This window comes from Drosophila kikkawai, chromosome 2L (genome assembly GCF_030179895.1).
Source record: "Drosophila kikkawai strain 14028-0561.14 chromosome 2L, DkikHiC1v2, whole genome shotgun sequence".
Classification (NCBI taxonomy): domain Eukaryota; kingdom Metazoa; phylum Arthropoda; class Insecta; order Diptera; family Drosophilidae; genus Drosophila; species Drosophila kikkawai.
Window position 1 is genome coordinate 17594562 of NC_091728.1, and position 18831 is coordinate 17613392.

The following is an 18831-nucleotide window of genomic DNA, read 5'->3' on the forward strand; positions in this document are numbered from 1 at the left end:
GATTGAAATTCGAATAATTTGAATAACTTTTCTTATAATAAAATAAAACTTTATTAACTATGCAAGTTGCTTATACGGTTAAATATAGCTATTTTATTGGTCAAACATTCTTGGAGAGAATAAATAATATCTATACAAAATTATACAAAAGGAAAAAGGCAAGCTTCGAAGTTTTAATCAATATAATTTCATTTTGAATTTTAATAATATAATAATTAAATGTGTTTGAAATGTAGCTTCTTTTCAGAATTTTGTAAATATTTAGCTTTTTTTTCTGCAGCCCTGACGGCGGTTTAAGTTATCGAAAATACCAAAACAAGTTTTCCTTCAATTACGCATCTCTAAAAGTCATCGGTTTTCTGTTTTCCGCACTTTTCGGATTCAGTATTTTTTTTGATTTCGTTCTGTGCGCTTCGTTCGTTGCGGGACGCGCGTGTACGCCCTTGTGTGTGTGTGTGAGGAGGCGAAGAAGAAGAAGAAGCAAGACGGGCAAGAAGGAAGCCGCAAAAGGAGAAGCCAATTCCGAGAAATCTTATCAATGAGCTAGAACTTTGTGAAGAAAAATATCAAGATGCGTGCGTTTCAATAGAGCAAATTTAGTTTTTAGTTTTTTTCCGGTACTTCTGTCCGCTCTTCTAATCGGTGCGTGTGCTGGTGTGAGTGCTGCTGTGCTGGTGTGTGTGTTTGATTGTCACCACGCCTACACGCACGGGAAATGGCAGCAACTGTTTACCAACGCCTCCACAGCGGCGGCGGCGGCAGCGCGTCGGCTTCCTTTCCAGGAGGAGCGGCCTCTGGAGCGGGATTGACTGGATCTGCAGGCAACACCTCCTCCTCCTCCGCCCTGCTCAGCCACTCCCAGCTGACGCGCTCGCTGGAGCGCATCCTGGAGGAGGCGCACTTTAGCGGCGAGCTGATCCTCACGAACCGCAAGCTGAAGGACTTTCCCAAAGCGGGCACCAAGTACGCGCTCACGGATACCGTTATAGCAGGTGTGTACCTTAATTTCAGAGTAGGACTCCTGCGGGGTGAACAAGGGGGAAAACCAATTAACATACAGGTGTGTCGTTGGGAAACATCTGGAGGGCCAGTAATTACAAGAGGGATGTATTCTACTCTGAGGAAATTATATTGAAGTTGGGAAAGTGCAGCTTTTTAAGGTACCTGACAGGTTTTACCGATTCATATTCTGTAGGGACATAGGTTTTCTTTTGGTGGGTCAGAAGATTAAAAAAAATAAATAAAAAAAGGACACAAATGTATAATATTAAACAGTAATTTAAGCTGGAAAAGGTTGCAATTTAAAACCGACCAGGTATTTCAGTTACAAAAATGCTCAATTTAGTTGACATCACAGAAAACTCGACCGGCGGGGAAGTTTATGCAGGTATTTCTCTCTTAGGGTGCGGCTCTGAAAAGAGGTGTGTTGTCTCGGTGTGTGTGCTAACCAAGTTTTCTTATCTCACAGTTGCAATTGCGAATTTTCCCTTTGTAGCGAGATGAAAATCAATAATCTGCAGTAGCAGCAGCCGCCGAGGTTCTCCCTTTTTCCACCAGCTACTCTCTTTCTCTCTCCTCCTAGTCGCTACCATCACCCCTCCCGCTTCCTCTCTTCATTCGCCTGCGCTCAAGGACAATAATTATCGCCATTTTCGCTCTCTTTCACTTTGCACTATCCTGGTTTTCCTTCTTTTTACTTTTTTTTTTCGGTTCGCCACTGCAGCCGGCACGAAATTTCGTCGAAGTTCAACCAACTTTCGTTTTTGTTAGGACCAAAAAATATGCACCAGCAGGGAAAACGGGAAATGGGAAAAGGGAAATACCCAAACTGAACCACCCTCGCCCAAACCCACCGCCCACAGGCGAACCCCGCCCCCTTTTACAGCTGCTGCTACCCTCGAACAGATGTTCTCGCATCGGGACATGTCTCTCATCGATTTTCACTTGGGTTTGTTGTATACACATACAGTGAGCTCTCTGTAAAGTGAATACTACTAATCAAAGTTGGTAAATAAGCTAAGTTTCTAAAATCATGAATCAGTAAAAACGGGCGGCTAAGTTGTTTACATAAAATATTAGGTTGAAAAATCTATTTAAATTTAAAGCAAGTTAGCACTGTATCGGGTGCTTACCGTATGCATTTATTTTTGTATATGTTTGGTGGAAATATCAGGGTTTGAAGTTAGTGAAGGGAATTATTTATTTTTGGATGCCAAAGATTAATTGTAGCGCGAGCTAAAGATAAAAATAAATTGTGTCATAAATTGAAAACTAATTTGGTAAAATTGAAGGCAGAGAATGCTATAAAAATACATTTCTGTTGGTGAGTTAATCAATCATCCCTCAATTGTTAATTAACAAAAATAAACATAGTCAAAATTTGGAAAATATTTCTCAATTTGCTTGAAATTAATTCAATTGCTGAGATAAAATTGAATCGAAATGGAAAAGATAAATAAGTTTGAATAAATTGAATTGAATTGAAAAAAATACAGAAATAGGCGAAATTTATAAACTTGTCAAAATAAAATAATAAATACTAGTTATAAATAACCAGTTTGAAAGATGTTTCTTCCCCTAACCTAGGAAATTCCATTTTCCATTTCCTTAAAATACCGTTTCGCTTCCTTCGCGTACGTGACTCTGTCTGTCTGTGAAATATAAACTGCGACAGTCCGTCTCTTCTGGTCACGCGCTATCAGCTTGAAGTGGGGAAAAACTCTTGCCTTCTTTGGAAAACCCTTCCCCAAATCGAGGCTCGAAGTGCTTCCGGTTTTTGGTTTATTTTTCGATGAAGTTTCTTGCGTTTTCTCACTCCAAATTGAGTCATCAGCTGCGAGGGCGTGACTAATTACCAATTAAAAAGCCGTATTTGGTGTGAATGAATGCGGCAGAAATAGGGGGTAATGTAGATAGGTTGAACCTCTCTGTAAGGGTTAATCTATGGGGAAAATATTTGTAAATACGGCCAAGCGAAAGAACCTCTACAAATTGCCTTTTTGAGAACAATAAAGCCACCCTCTGCAAAATGCTTGGGGAGGTACATACATACGCAGACTTTGAGAGGTGGCAACAGCTCTTAGCCCTAATGGCGGCAACCACAATGTGCCACACGAGCCAAGTTGCAAGGGTTTCGAGTTTCCAAGAAATCAATGAGTCTGCAGGAAAGGAAAGTCAAAGGAGAAAAAAAATAAATGTGAAATACAACCATTTTTCTTTTCTTTATTTGCACGCATGCCTTGCAACCCCCAAAATGGGAAAGCAAGCACATTTTATAAAAGCGAGAAGAGGCGCCTGCCTGTCAGCATTTCCCAAAATCATTTGTTGTTGCGGCTGGCACTTTTCCTCCCACTCCCCCACTCCCACTCTTAGTTCCCCCTCCCCTTATTTTAAGCACTGCATTCCTTTGGGGCGTTTAATTAAGACGCGTGTCACGTAAATCAAACAGAACCATATACAAAAACCTAGACAAAGGCCGTAAAAAAGAGCCGATCAAGAGGAGCGAAAAATCAACATGACAACACAACGCTGCGGCAGGAAATTGTTTAAAATAATTGCAACGAAAAGGAAAAAAGCGAAAAACGGATAAAAATTGCAGCTGCCTCTCAGGCATAAATTGTGGGAAAAGAAGCCGAAGTCAATATAAGAAGGTAGCAGCAGCAGCAAAAGCAGCAACAGCAGCTGCGCAGAGACAGCAGCAGCTGATTATATGTGCTGGCAACTTGGCTTCTTTGAGACGGAGGTTTTCTCAGTCAGAGAATTATTTTTCCTATATTTTCTAAATTTTCTTAATTCTTTTCTAAAGGTTTCAGTGGCGAGAAGAATCGTTTTTCACAAATTTATAAAGTTATTTGTGTTTTAATTGGGTTTCTAAAAAGAACTTTATAACCTGATCTTATGTATGATTATAGATTATATGAAATGTAAACCGAAATGTTTGGTTTTATGCCTTTTAGAAATGGAATATATGTACCTAGATTATATTGCTTTAAGATAAGGCTTGTCCCTTATGTTACTGGGTTCTAAAATCCTTTCTTTAATACCACTTTACACCACTCTTTTCTTTTATTATGACTGAGTGAAATGTCTGCCAAGTGACCGGGAAGAAGAAATCTTTTATGTTTTCGGGAAGTCAAAGTCCCGGCAAACAAAACAACATCAACAACAAACATAGAGCACGGGGGGGAAAATGCTTTTGTCGTGTGTGTATCTGACGCGTATATATTTTTGTTGTTTGCATTGTAAATATGATGGAGCATAAAAAGACAGCTAGTCTGCTTTTTTGTACTTTTATTACTATTTATTCTCTGTCTGCCAGCAGACAAAAGAGGAAATGCGAGCGCCGCAGCACGTCGCTTATCTCCAGTGCTTCTCAAACTGCACAGTTCATGGCTTGAATGCGCAATGCTGTAAAAAAAAAACTAAAGAAAAAAATACAAACTGAATACAAAGTGCATTGGGAATGGAGATGGTATCGTCATACAGTGTTTCCAGGAAAGATCGATAGTAGAATAGAATTACAGTAGAAACTGATACATCTGTGGGAATAGATGGGCTGTTAATCCTTCTATAAGCAGCTTAAATAGCAAAACTAAGTGAAAGACAGACTTGGTAATTAAGGATGGTAAACTAATTTATTTTTGCTTTGAAGAAGTAATGGTTGTGAGGAAGAAATAGAACAAAAATAGACCACTCTTTTAAGTTAAAGCATAAAAATTCAGAGCCATAAATTGGTATCAAAATAAAATGAATATGAAAGTTACCAGGCAAGTGTAAATCATCTGAAAATATGGCATAAATACTTAGGAAAAACTGTATAGTATATGAAACTTGCACATTTTGATTTATATTTTAAATATTTTCAAATATAATTGAAAAGACTTGGTGGTGACCTTCAAAAAAATACATTCGACAGCCAAAACTGGCACACACTCTGTTTTAATATTCCCACAATAATGTACTTTCTTATAGAATACTTTTTGGTAAACAAATTATTCAATGAGGGTGATACCAGACATCATGCGCATATAGTTTACGTGCCCCCTTATATTATATTCCATTTCTAAATGCACCCTCATTGTGCCCATTGCCGGCTAAAAATAACATTAAAAATTATTTCAGCGATAAACTGCAATTTTCTTTCCTTCTCGCTTGCTTATCGTGAGTTGAACGAACGCCTTGTGCAATTAGATATAGAGCCACACCAATATCTACATTTATTTATGTGCATAAATGTATATATGTACATATATTGGCCATATCGAGGGCAATGCAAACTTGACACACATTAAGACAAATTATGCATTGAGTCATTTTCATTAATTTATAAGTCTAAGCATTTTTTAACAAACAGCCCAGCCGGTCAGTTCTTCTAGCTGCTGAAATTGTTATTGTGCCAGTTGCTTAATTGCTGTGCACAGCACGCGCTCGTGAAAAGAGACGGAAAAAAGATAGATCAGATTACAACCACTTCAGATACAGTAGATACTCTGTAGGTGGAATTGAAGAGAATCTAGAATTGGTAGCTTCATGATGGAATTTAAATTGTGTTAATTTACTTTTAATTATAATAATTAAAAGAGCCACTTGGCTACTCTTGGCAAATCCAGTCACAAGTGAAGATCCACAGAGCCAGTAAGACTCAATAAACATTTTATTTTCTGACTAGTACTTAATATTTCTTATTTAATATATATTTATATCGAGTAACTACTGTAAGAAAAACCCGTCTCTTGTCTTTTCTTTGTTTTGATCTCTCTTCTAGCCTGTGTTTGTATTTACTTTTGGAAATGTGTAGCTTAGAAATCACAGCTGTTACATATTGAATTAGAAAGAAAAACATTCATCAGCAGCAGCAACAAACACAACCAAAATTTTTTAATCTGCTTCCAAATATTTTCAATATTTGTTTTCTTCGATGTTTACACTTGGCCAGCACAGACTTTTTGTGTTTGTTTAGTGATTAAACGAGTCTGAAGAACAGAGGATGGCGGAGAAAAGGAATTTCTACGCGAAACTGCACTGTCTAAAATAAACAACAAGTAGAGCAGACTTTTGCCGGAAGAGAAAAGCGGGGGTGTGAGTGTTTGTATTTGAAATTAAATTCCAAATCAGACTGATACCCTGACTGGGTGTGAGTGTAAGTGTATATGTTTGATTGCTTCCAGCTTTCAATATCAGAAAGCAATCAATCGATGGCAGCAAGAACCAAGCGCAATTTTCCATATTATTTATTTTGATTAGTTTGACGAAGTGCGCACATAGTTGGGACATTGCCCTATATATGAAAGTGATCTCAAGTGGTTTTCCAAAGTAATATAATTGAGTTAAATAAATAAATACATAAACAATTTACGACCAAGAGAAGATTCTTGGAAAAATTATATGGTATAGGGTTTCAGTTTCAAGAAATTCTTGTTGAAATTATATTTATATAAAAATGAGGATGTTTGGTTTGAGATATATGTAAGTACTTACTTTAAAAGATATATGTATATATTTACTAAAGACCATATTTGCAATGATCTCTGAACATTCTGATACTTATATATTTCCATTTACACATTTGTAGTTCCATAAATATTCTCCTGCCATTTAATGACTCACAATTTCAACGCCCCACTCTAGGCCCACAATGTCAGCAATAAAACTCAAAGAAATTAATTTCAATAAATCCATCAATGGAATCCACTGTGGCCCGATGTCTGCCCCTTCGTTTGCCTAATGGTCAGTCAATATTAATGAACGGACATGTAGTGGCGTCCGGCATTGCCACTCATATTCGGCAAAGCCAAAAAAAAATTAAGACCCGAAGCCAAATAAAGTATGGACTGGTTGGGGTCGCTGTCTCTGTGGGCACGTGCTCCATGCTCTATCGCTGGAGAAGCCGTCGCCCACATGGCTAGACCAGGGAGAACTGGCGGCAGGGAAAGAGCAAAGCTCCATTTGCCAATATCGTAGGAGAGCCATCAATTTAATTTTTCGTTTGCTTCCGGACTGGGCCCACGCCCTTCAAAGTCCCAAATGCCAGTCAATGTCTGCCACATGTGTCCCTTTTTTATGCAATACCTGCAGGGTATGCAGGGAGAGTATATGAGCTATATAACAAATTATCTATATTTTTATATAATATATAAATTTTCAATAGTTATAGACATTTCAAAGTAGGGGTTGTGAGTTTCTCTACTTCATTTTAACCTGCATTTTTCGATAAGATTCCTATCTATGTTTATGGCCTATGATCTATGTATATTTTGTGAATATCTTATCAAACATTATACCTGAACCATTTTGATAAAATAAACTCTTATCAATGTTAACCGACTTTGTTATAAATATATGATAAGTTCTGTTAATGTATCTACTTGTTGACACATTGCAATTTATTACCATAGAAGAACGTTTTAATAACTTTGAGCTTTACTAATTTTTAAAAGAACGTTGCCTCAAGCTGAGATTTTAATCTCGGCTTTAATTAACATTATTACCTTTATTATGGCGTGTCCGTCCTACATATATTACTTCAAGGGTGTCCATAGCTCAGTCGATCCCTGGCTTTTCGCTGTTCCACTTACATCATAATCTCGCTCCATTGTCATGCGTGTCGTCTGACTGCAAAACTTTGACTTTGGGCGTTGCTACAATCCTTGTCGGTTTCAAATCCCAAGCCGCACCCTTTTGACTGGCGGCTTTTTGGTTAAATGCCCCCGGCACTTTTGGTTTGAGGACAATTTCTGCAATATTTATGACTTTATGCGGGGCCTCAGGTGGGCAAAATAAACAGAAAATTAAAAAAGTCAAAACAAAAACTGTGATGGCACTTTGGTTTTTTGCAGCGTCAAACAATTTGATTTATTTGGCGAGACGTAAAAAACACATTTTCGCCTGTCGCATTGCGTTGAAGTTGGCCAAAAGCCAGCTGGGGAGAAATGGGAAAGGATGCGGGGAAATAGAGTGGAAACTCTTGGAAAATTGCCAGTGAGAGAAAAAGCAGAGCAGAGCAGAGTAGAGTAGAGAGCAGGTGTGTGTGGCTAGAGATGAAAATATCCATCGTCACGGAACAGGTTCAAAGTACAAAGTCGGCGGTTATTCCATTTTGTCCTATATTGATGCCTCCGCTTCGGGGAAATCCAATTTCCGCATCCGCATCCGCATCCTCGAGGACAACTTTTCAACTCTATACGGCCCCACACCCAGCGTCATTGGCCGCATAGGGTTTATTCAACCTTGCCAGGATGCAAGCAAAAAAGGACTTTTGCACTATAAAAAATGGCATATGACAAACATTACTTTATGGAAACCTTTTCCAAAAGAAAAACTCTGGAAAATGTATTGATTATTAAATTATTCATAAATATTTCTATGATTAATTTATATTTTAAAATGTAAATGTAAAAATGAAAGGTTTTTAGGCTTTTCTCTTAGTGTAAAGCCCCAGTCTCCATTGTGTGTTGCATCATTGTAAGCTCATATAGTATGCAACATCATCAGCAGCAACTCTCCATGTGGCAGGTTAATGTCTAGAAGCTACCGAAGTCAAGCTCCCATTCATGCAACGCCTTTGTCCTGGCTCCCTGGGAATATAACTTATGTATATAAAATGATACAATGACTGGTCTGGAAGGCACCACTGCCACCGCTCAGTGCGTAAATCACATCCCAACTGTCGCCAGTCTGCCGCCAGTTAGTCAGTCAGTCAATCAGCGTAGCCAGTTTTTCTCTCCCTGAAAATTGTTCATTTCTGGTTTTCACTGTGCAAACTTTGCCAGAAGTTGCGTAAAATCGTAGAGAGGTGTAGAAGCATAGCCAGACGGGTCCGCGGTTCGTAAATTTTTACGATACGGCCATTAAGATTCCCCAAATTCATACGCACTGTTTGCCAAAGTGCTTGAACTACTTAAGAAACTTGAAGTGAAATCATTGACTTTAAAAAGTTTAGTATTTGCTTGCACGCTTTGGGTTTATGATTTTAATAAATCTCAGGTGAAATCAAAGTATAACTTCATCTGTAGCATAGCAGGCATAATTAATACTTTCAAAATAAAATTGGTAAACCCAATCTCCAATCTATACTCTTCAAAGTTAATTCCATAGGTTTAGCAACAATGAAACTTCGACCTTTAAACAAGATTTGGCCAGGTGATAACATGGAGCGTATGCTAGTATCCGCTTGTCTTGGACTTATTCCAGGAGCTTACTATATTCTCATTATAAAAGTGCTGCCGGAGTTGCTGGACTACGGCTCTGCCGGCTACATATTCCTCCAGCTGCTGGGCATGTTCCTCTTCTCAAACCTGATGTCCAACTTCATTATGTGCGTGCTGGTGGATCCCTCCATTGACCCGAGTACAATGGGGTCGCCACTGGAGCGGGAAAAGCAGCCTAGGGAGTGGCACGAGTGTAAGAAGTGCGATATCTGGGCTCCACCGCGATCCCATCATTGCAAAATCTGCGACGTTTGTGTTCTAAAGCGAGATCATCACTGCAACTTCACCGGTTGCTGCGTTGGCCATGCAAACTATAGATACTTTTTCTACTTTGTCATCTATATGCTGATCTCCTCACTAGTGGCTTTTATAGCAAGTCTCGTGTTTGTTTATTTTCTTCGCGGAGGCAGCTACAAGTTTGTTCTGTTACCCTTTGCCAATGGGTTATATGATGTTCGCGAGGTTTTTAATGAAAAAGGGGAATTGAATGTGAAGGAGTTACTCAAAAGTGTGATACCCAGCCAATTTGAGATGGTGTTTGCTGTGCTTTTTGGTTTGAATTGGGTAGTCCTTTTCTCAACTATATGTTTTTTGTATCAACGTTGGCCCATTCTGATAAGCGGTGTGACTTGGTACGAATTGAGAACAAAGAACTTCAACTATGATCGTGGTCTGCGCTTGAACTTGCAGATGATTTTCGGCAGCCGAATGAGCTTGTCTTGGATTTCTCCATTTATTTCAAGCCCGTTGCCGCATGATGGCATCCATTGGATGTCAGAAGATAAAGATGCTGGCGATGGCAACTAATCTAATATGATGTATTACAAACAACACGAAAGAATTCGTATTAAAATTCGGATATTTAAAAATTGTCTTTATTATTAAAAAAGAGCTATAGGATATCCTGTTCAGTACTTAATTCTTTAGCAGCCCACAGAAATTCCTTAACGAACTGAATCTCTTTCATTCTACACTCTTATCGCACCTCGATTTCCCCAATTTAAAGTAAATTCTTAATGTTGCATTTTCCACGCTTTTTTCTTAAAACTTTACGCACAATTTAATGTTGATTACGGTCTGCCTTCTTTGTGTTGCTACACAGAAAACAAAATTTGTATATAGTATATACTAAGAAATAACCTGGAACTATATAATTGTTCCCAGTGTGCCTCTTCCTGTTGTTTTGTAGGTTTATGCATAACCCGCTGTGAGCCCACGCCCCCGCCAAGCCGCAGTTTTCGTTCTGTTTGCGCTCATTTCGCATGCAAATTCATTTAGTAAATTAATTGCTCACTCCACACGCACTTTGCCCAGTTTTTGGCATTCTCGCGGGGATTTCCAGAAAGGGGTATATATGTAGGGTCTTTTATAGAAACTGTGTGTAAAAAGGACCGCGAGTTTATCAGCTTTTGTTTATATTTGTTTATAAATATTTAAGCTGATGAAGTTAATAAAGTGCTGGCCCAGGAACTTAATCAAACAGAAAACAAAAGTTATGAAAATATGTTAATTTTTGATGTAACGAAATTTTAAATATCAAAAAATTTTGAATTCTATAATAATAAATACTTAATCAAGGGGCATCAGCTAGTCGATTCCCTTGTTAAATTCTTTCTTTTTGTACTGGTGTTTCGGAATGGGCCGAATCAAATTGCCGGAGATTGAGGTCAGGCGCTCCACTGTGGCGTGGAGTGGAAATCTAATTGGAATGGGAATAAAAGTGCGTGTCAAATGGCGCAAGGGTTCGGATTCGAGTTCACTTAGACCACATACCCCCTGCTGAATTCCCAATTTATATAATATATTCCCTCTGCTTCCGTTTACAGATCTTTCCCGAAATCGATTCTGTGAACTGCCCGAAGAAGTGACGACGTTTGCCTTTCTGGAGACGCTGCTGCTGTATCACAACACGATACGCAGCATTCCGGAGTCGGTGAAGCAGCTTTCGTCGCTGACTTACTTGGATCTCCGCAGCAATCAGTTGTCCTCGCTGCCGCGCGAGATATGTTTCCTGCCCCTCCAGGTGCTGCTTGTGTCCAACAATCGGCTGTCCACCCTGCCGGATGAGATGGGCCGGTTGGACCAGACGTTAACCGATCTGGATGCTTCGTACAATCAACTGGCCAACTTGCCTGTCCGTCTGGGGGAGTTGAGATCGCTGCGCTCGCTCTCGCTGCGCAGCAATCACCTGATGTATCTGCCCAGGGAGTTAACCTGCCTGAGCCTGGTCTCGCTCGATGTCAGCAACAATAGGATAGCTAGTCTGCCGCTGGAGATTCGGCACATGGCCACGTTGGTGGAGCTGCAGCTGGAGAATAATCCGCTAACTTCGCCGCCAGCTAGTGTGAGTAATCACTTCTTTAGGTAGAAATCCCTAACTAATTGTTATCAAATCATTTTACAGCTTTGCATGCGTGGCCTGGTGCACGTTTTCAAGTTTCTAGAGACGCAGGCCACCAAGGATGAGAAGGGCTCGCGTTCCGGTGGAAACTATGATGGCTACACTACTCTGCGACGAGCTCCTCGCCACAATTCCAGCGGCAATGTCCTCGAAGCCAGCACCACGGGTAGTAACAATCAGCGAAGGCATCAGGTGGACTCGGGCTACAGCACCAGCGATGGCCTGGACAAGCGCTGGTCGCACGATGTCCCAGCCAAGTCCAAGACAGATTCGCCGCTGCACTGCGTCTCATCTTCGGCGGCTGCCACATTGCCCAGGACTCTGCCGAGTGCGGTTCACTCGCACGCGGATCTTATGGATGCCTCTCTGACCTCCAGCACCAGCACAATTGTGGATGAGAGTCTCACCCTGAGTCCCACGCCATCGCCCTGCAAGCTGAGCTATGCACACTCCAACAGCTCCAGCAATGGATCCTCGCCGGATCAAGACGAGGATATCATGCTGGACCATCAGGAGCGCACCGTGCACTCCACCAATGGGAAGTCTGGCAAGAGTCTGGGCAACATTCAGACCTACAAGTGAGTGAACTATGCAACTATCCAGAATTTCAAATAATTACAATTTACCTTTGCCACAGGGAGTACAAGGAAGCCCTGAAGCAGCAGCGCAACCAGGAGATGAGCGTCTACAAACAAAAGCATCCGAATGCCAATCATAGTCCCAACGATGACGAGGACCTGTCTCCGCCGCCGTCAAGCCTCTCCAACGGATCATCGTCGATGTGCAACACACTGCCAAAGTCCATAATGAAACAGTCGAGTCTGAATCAGAACAGCAACCAAAATGGCCACAATGGGAACGGAAACGGAAATGGAACCGGGAACGGAAATGGAGTCGATGATGTTGTCATACCAAAGAAACCCATCCAGAAGGTGATACCCTCTCGCAATACAGAAATCAAGCCGGCTACCTCGTCTGGCATTCCCTCGGCCATTCCATCGGATTGTTTGGGCTACGTGAAGCCGCAGAGTCCCCTGAAGAATGGTGCTAACAAGTTCAATACGTCCAATGGCAGCGGGTCACCAGGTGCCACCAGCACCACCATTAAATCGCCAGTTAGCTCTACCACAAAGCTGGGTACAGTGAAGACACACCGCTCGGTGACCTGGAACCATGATATTCCCGCGGAGAAGTTGAGCTTCACCATGCGGCGAGAGTTTGATCGCCAGCGGGAGGAGACTGAACTGATGTCGCAGCTGAGGAGTGTAAGTGTTGGCTCCTTAAGGAATATGAAATATTGAATATAGAATATTAAAGTTATTCAAGTTGAAGTTAAAGTTTAGAATTACATGAACAACATTTATTTATTTGAAACATTTTTATCTTTAGATAATTGAAACGCGTTTAAAAATGACCCTGCCTGTGGATATTGCTTCAGCTCTGACCGATGGTGTTATACTCTGCCATTTGGCCAACTATGTGCGTCCGCGCTCAGTGGCCAGCATACATGTGCCATCGCCGGGTGTGGTAAGTGGTGGATCTAGAAAAAAATCGATTTTTAGTGAATCGATAACAAAAAATTCTAAAATTAAATCGAATTTAATCGATTGAAATTGCAAAAAAAGCGAAATAATTTAAATTTTATATGGACTTGCAAAACTTTTTCGATAAAATCGATTCTGAAAATGTATATCGCTGTATCGCGTTATTAAAAATATATCGATTATGGGATCGATTTCATTTCTAGCTCTGTATATCGAGTTTTATATCAATGTACTCGCTATTTTCCGCTTTTCCTAATGCATTTTATATTGATTTTCGTTAAGATCTTCGTTTTAACTAATTTCTCTAACTTGTTTTTTCAGAACAAGTTGACCATGGCCAGGTGTCGGCGCAATGTGGATAACTTTTTGGAGGCATGTCGTCGCATTGGCGTAGATGAGGTGAGTAAATGGGACAATTTATTCTATTGAAGCCTTTTTTAAAAAAGTACAGCTCGTTTCAGAACTTAGAAATTGCTTGAACAAAGAAAACCAAGTTAGCAAATGCTGAAAAATTTATTGTAAATTGAGTAAATGATTGTAGGATCTTAAAAAAGTAGTTAAATCAATTTGAAACTGATAAAAACCCTAATACATGAATTTAATTTTAAGATTTTTATTTATTCACTAACATTCTAAGCATTCTGAAGAGCGCTGTACTTTTAAAAGTATATATTTTTTATGGTTAATGTGTAGCCTCATTGGGTTAAAGGTGGTTGTGGTAAAGCTGGGTGCCTTCTTTCCTATTGCTTCTCCAACTTAGACAAATGTAGTTTAGATATAAGTGTTAAAACCCCCAAGTCCCGCACAAGAATACACACTCAAAGACACACACAAAAACACACTCTCAAACACACTTTTCACACACAAAAATACAAATACAAACATGAAACTGATGCATCTGTTATTGGTGTTGGTTGCAGGAGTTGATTTGCTCCTGTGAAGATGTTGTGCCAGAAAATGAGCCGCAATTGCCACGCGCTGACGATGACTATGATGCTGATGTGTATGTAAAAGATGATGGCAACGGCGGCAGCAGCAACAGCACCAGCAGCAACAGCAACATCAGCAGCGGCAGCAATAATAATCACAACGATTGTGATGATGATAAAGTGCCCAATGCATTGGCCCTACTGCGCACGGTGTCCGCTCTGATTGCCCTGGATGCGAATCCGCTCCATCAACAACATCATCATCTTCTTCAGCACTTTGAGCAAGAGCAAGAGCAATTCACAGAGCCAACCATTACCTGCAGCCAACAGCATGAACAGATGTTGCAGTTAGAGCATGTTTTGTATGAGAATGGCCAGCCGAGGGCTGAAAATGATGATGGGGTTGAGGATCGCGATGGCAGCGGCGGCAGCAGACGCCAGCAGCAACTGGCGACAGTGGGCCAAATGCTGCTCAAGGCCAAGCAAAAGACCTATGAGAAGATCAAGCACAATCTGCTCAGTGCCCATGGTCAGCACAATTTTCAGGCGAACAACAATAATCGGATGCTGCACACGATTGTGGAGAATGAGCACGATGTGGCCGCCGCTGGACCGGCGGGACATTATCAAATAATAGATGAGAAGCAGCAGCAGACAGAATCAGAGGACTCGAAGGACCAAGAAGCTTGTTCGGAGCCAACCAAGGAGGCAATCAGCAAACGCATCGAGTTCTTCGAGCAGCAGAGAAACGGCAAACAGAAGCTGGAGGTCTTCAGCATCTATTTGCCCAAGGACAAGGACAAACAGCAGCTTGATCATAAGTTAAAAGCCAAGGACAACGAAGCTGGAACTTCAATATTATTAAAACACGATTCCCACACCCTAACCGTAATCCTGTCGTGCGTTTTCATAGCGACCTTCCTTTGGCTGGTCTTCTTCCCGCTGCCCGGATAATCTATATAATCGCCTTTGGCTTGCCAGTAGAGTTAAGATCGAAGAATAGAGAGAGTTACGAGTCGCTTTTGCGCTTCTCTTTCCACTTTGGTAGTGAGTTTTTGAGGCTGCTTTTTATTTACTGCTTTCTTAGGCTTATAAATCCCCATATTTATGATGTATTCTCTATATCGAAAACAAAAGAAAGGCAACTTTTGAGGCATTTAAATTGAGAGACAACCCAAAGACTTTGAAAACGTAAAGCAGTCAAGTTACACTTTTGGTTGGTTTTAGGGGTAAGCACAATTGGGTTTAGGAAATCTTACTATATCTTAAAAGAAGTCAACCTAAAGTTCCTTTAAAAAACAATATTTTCTATATTTATTTACACTATTTTTGTATTACTTTGATATGTAAAACTAGAAAAACTTTATTTATTTATATATATTTTTAAGTAAGGATAGTAATATCATCTATATTTTGTAGTTCAACTCTACCTTATAGCTTATCATCTTCAATTTAAATATATTAATCAACTTAGTTACCTTTAACCGCCTCTAATTGTGCTTACCTCTATTAAATAACTTCTTAAGAAAAGTATTTTTATACTAAACAACCCCATTTAATCACATATTCCTAGTTCAAGCTATATTGAACTCTAAATTGAATTAAGGATCTTTACAAACATTTCGACGACATTTTCGTTTGCTCGTGAACTGAACTGAAACAGAAAAAATACATTAACAATACGCTTGATTTCATTATATTAATACGACCTAAGTTACAACGAAACTAAACGATTTATGTTCCCATTTTAACAAAGAAGACAAGTGAAATCCCCAAAGTAAATTCTATTACTTGTAGTCATAGGTAGATGATACAATATACATACATATATATAAAAGTTTTCTTAAACAAAACAGGAAAATGGCAAAGAGAATTGTTACAGTTTGAGGGGCAATGAATTCCGAAAGGAATTTGATGTTGTATGGTTTTACTTGAAGGCAGGGACACTCTAAATAGTTGTAGAAAAGCGTGAAATAGTTAATAGAAATGATGAACAAAAAATATAAATAACAGCCAACCAATGTACCAACTTCAGAAGTAATATTCCAAGTTAGTTATGAAATAACTCATTTTTATTTTATTCATCTTTCTCAATACATTTTTGATGTACAAATAAATGTGTCAAAGAAAAAAACACTCGTACACGATTTAAGAAACATCACATAACACACTTTTTGTAACAATTTCACACACTCTTACATGAAAAAGACCTCTTATACGAAAATGATAAAAATCACAAAATAGTGCCTTTGACTGGAGCATCGACTACAGTCTAGTCTGCCTATAACCTACAGCTGCTTATATCGTATCTACACTTACTCTTCACGCAAAGCAATAATTTCCAAGAACTGAACGCTATTCTCTTCGCTTTTCATTTACAATTAAGTTTACTAAATTAACAATTTGTGCTAATCACATTCCTAATATTATGGTAAATTGTAACCAAACTTTATTTAACTAACTTAAGGCCCCAGAAAATGTACTTAAACGAAATTAAACAAAAGCTAATCAAATTTCTCCAAGAAGCACAATCTCAAACTCTCAGAAAGGAAAAAAGATAAACATATATATATTTATCTAGCGTCTAAAATCAGAAATATATATTTTGTCTAACAAAATTATTAAAGTGAAGAAAGAAATGTATTGAGACAGCTATATATGAAATGTAAATCGTAATCAGTCATTAATTTTTATATGAAACAAATATTTAACACTCAGACACTTGCATCTATACAGAAGTCTACTTATAAAAGAAACCTCCCAAATGAAGTTTAAAGCCAAAAAACAAAAGTTTGTCCGAATATTCCATGCATTTACTTCCAAAACCGAAAGAAATATTCAAATAAACGGAAACTGTTGCATTTAAATTTAAGCACAAACTGTCAACTATGCGCTATATATACATAAAAGTGAAATCAATGAGAAAAATATATGGGAAATATACCAAAATGTACGTTTAAATTTAATATTTTGCGCAGCTTAGCAGTCACAGTTTGGGAGCAATTGCGACTTTGCTAAGGTGGTAAACACAACTCGGGGAAATTTTATCGTAGTGAAGACACAATCCACTGCTTTCAAAACTGTGGTTTGCTGGGAAATTAAAGAATAAAAAATTTAAAAATAAATAAAAAAAAAGATCAAAAGAGAAAATAATATAAGTAATAAGCTTGAAAAATATATTTTAAAGTTTTATTTTTAATTTTAAAATTAAATTAGATACAAAAATTCCTTATAATTCAATACAACAATTAAATTTAAAAGGGAAATGCGTGTAATGTAATTTAAAAAAGTTTTTTAATATTGGTTTACATTGAGCCTTTTACAAATAAATTGTTTAAATTATTTTTTAAATTAAGAAAAAAAGAAACTAGTTGAATCTCAACTAAAATGCTATTTTTCTCCTTTGATCTTCCGCTCTAAGGACATCAACCATTGTGTGAACCGCATTCTAAATGAAAATGTAATCCATTTGTAAATCTTATTTTTGTAGAATCTAATTTGCTGTGCTGCCGACGTGCTGGAAGGAAAAGGCGCCGTCCAGGTGGCCATCACAGTGGGTGAACTTTTCCGGCTCCATGGAAACGGTGGCTGCGGCAGTGGAAATAGCAGCGGAGCAGCCACGCCCACCAAATCGCCAACCAGAACGACACGTGCCACAATGTCACCGACGCCATTGGCTTAAAGTCGTAGGACTTGGAATCTTGGCCAAAAATGGGTTTCCCAACACACTTACATCAAATACATGATAAATGTATAATTTGTTGATATTTCCCCCTCACAACACAACACACACTCATTTTTCTAGGTTTGTAGTTCATTTATGTAAATACACAGATACACTCAAAGAAACCAAAATACAAAGTACACAAAGCAATCGAAACACATTTCTTCGATATAATTGCATTTGCAATTCACACAAGTCACGAATTATTTATGCGATTTTTTTTGTTTGTTTGTTTGTGCTACGAATTTGTTAGAACCTAGATATATGTATGTATTTATATTTATGTGTGCTATAATCGCCAGTTATATTATTTGTTATTATGTACTTTCCATTGTCACACCCACACGAGCGAATTAATCGGGCCAAAAATTTCGACTAGTGGCTGATTGCAAATTGAATACTGTTTTAAGTATGAATCACATATGAGAGAATCCAAAAATTTAGATCTATTTCGAGCATATACACGGTAACTATTAATAATTATTATGGCATATTTATTATGTAGCTTAGCTGTAGATCTACGATTAACTGTGGTAATAACTTTTCTACCGCCGCGGCGCATGCATCATTTCTACGAATCGAATCGAATTGTATTTAGACCCCTAAGTTTATGATTATACAAACCATTATACATATATCAAATAAAAGCTGAGAAATATTGTCATACGTATAGCTATTTGGGTTTTTTAATCATTTTTTGATCATAACAAGAGAACAAAATGGCAGGCAACTAACTGTCAACAGCTGTGGCAAAACATCTGAAAGTTTTTCTTCTGTAGTTTCATAATTTGCATAATGCCCCAAGCAAACAATTGACTTTTAAGGGGTGCAAGGGGGTGCTGAGTGCGGCTAGCGGAAGCAGAACTGTTCAAGCGAAAATTAAAAACACTCGACACACATCCGGCAATTCTTTCCAGCAGCTGCTCGCCTTCCTTCGGCGCTCATTTTTGGTTGGTGAAATGTGCGGCAAGTTCACTACAGAGGATTATTAAGGAATCATGATTTTATCCAAGAAATAAGGAGACTG

General features: G+C 38.9%; 2 protein-coding genes across 4 annotated transcripts; both read left to right on the top strand.

The window, feature by feature from the left end:
• The first annotated feature begins 287 nt into the window (after window positions 1-287).
• On the top strand, window positions 288-18474 carry Lrch (Leucine-rich-repeats and calponin homology domain protein). Of its 3 annotated transcripts, XM_017170327.3 has the most exons (8): window positions 288-992; window positions 11033-11550; window positions 11611-12185; window positions 12245-12872; window positions 12997-13134; window positions 13473-13550; window positions 14072-15010; window positions 17571-18474. In XM_017170327.3, the coding sequence occupies exons 1-8, from the start codon at window positions 716-718 to the stop codon at window positions 17760-17762; spliced, it is 3345 nt and encodes a 1114-aa protein (XP_017025816.1). In that variant the 5' UTR covers window positions 288-715; the 3' UTR covers window positions 17763-18474. The 3 variants fall into 3 exon arrangements, with proteins under 3 accessions (XP_017025816.1, XP_017025814.1, XP_017025815.1); XM_017170325.3 differs by lacking the exon at window positions 17571-18474 and having other exon boundaries at window positions 14072-17136; XM_017170326.3 differs by lacking the exon at window positions 14072-15010 and having other exon boundaries at window positions 297-992.
• On the top strand, window positions 9018-10073 carry LOC108077125 (probable palmitoyltransferase ZDHHC24). Its single transcript, XM_017170328.2, has one exon. The coding sequence runs from the start codon at window positions 9105-9107 to the stop codon at window positions 10011-10013; it is 909 nt and encodes a 302-aa protein (XP_017025817.1). The 5' UTR covers window positions 9018-9104; the 3' UTR covers window positions 10014-10073.
• Window positions 18475-18831: the final 357 nt, after the last annotated feature.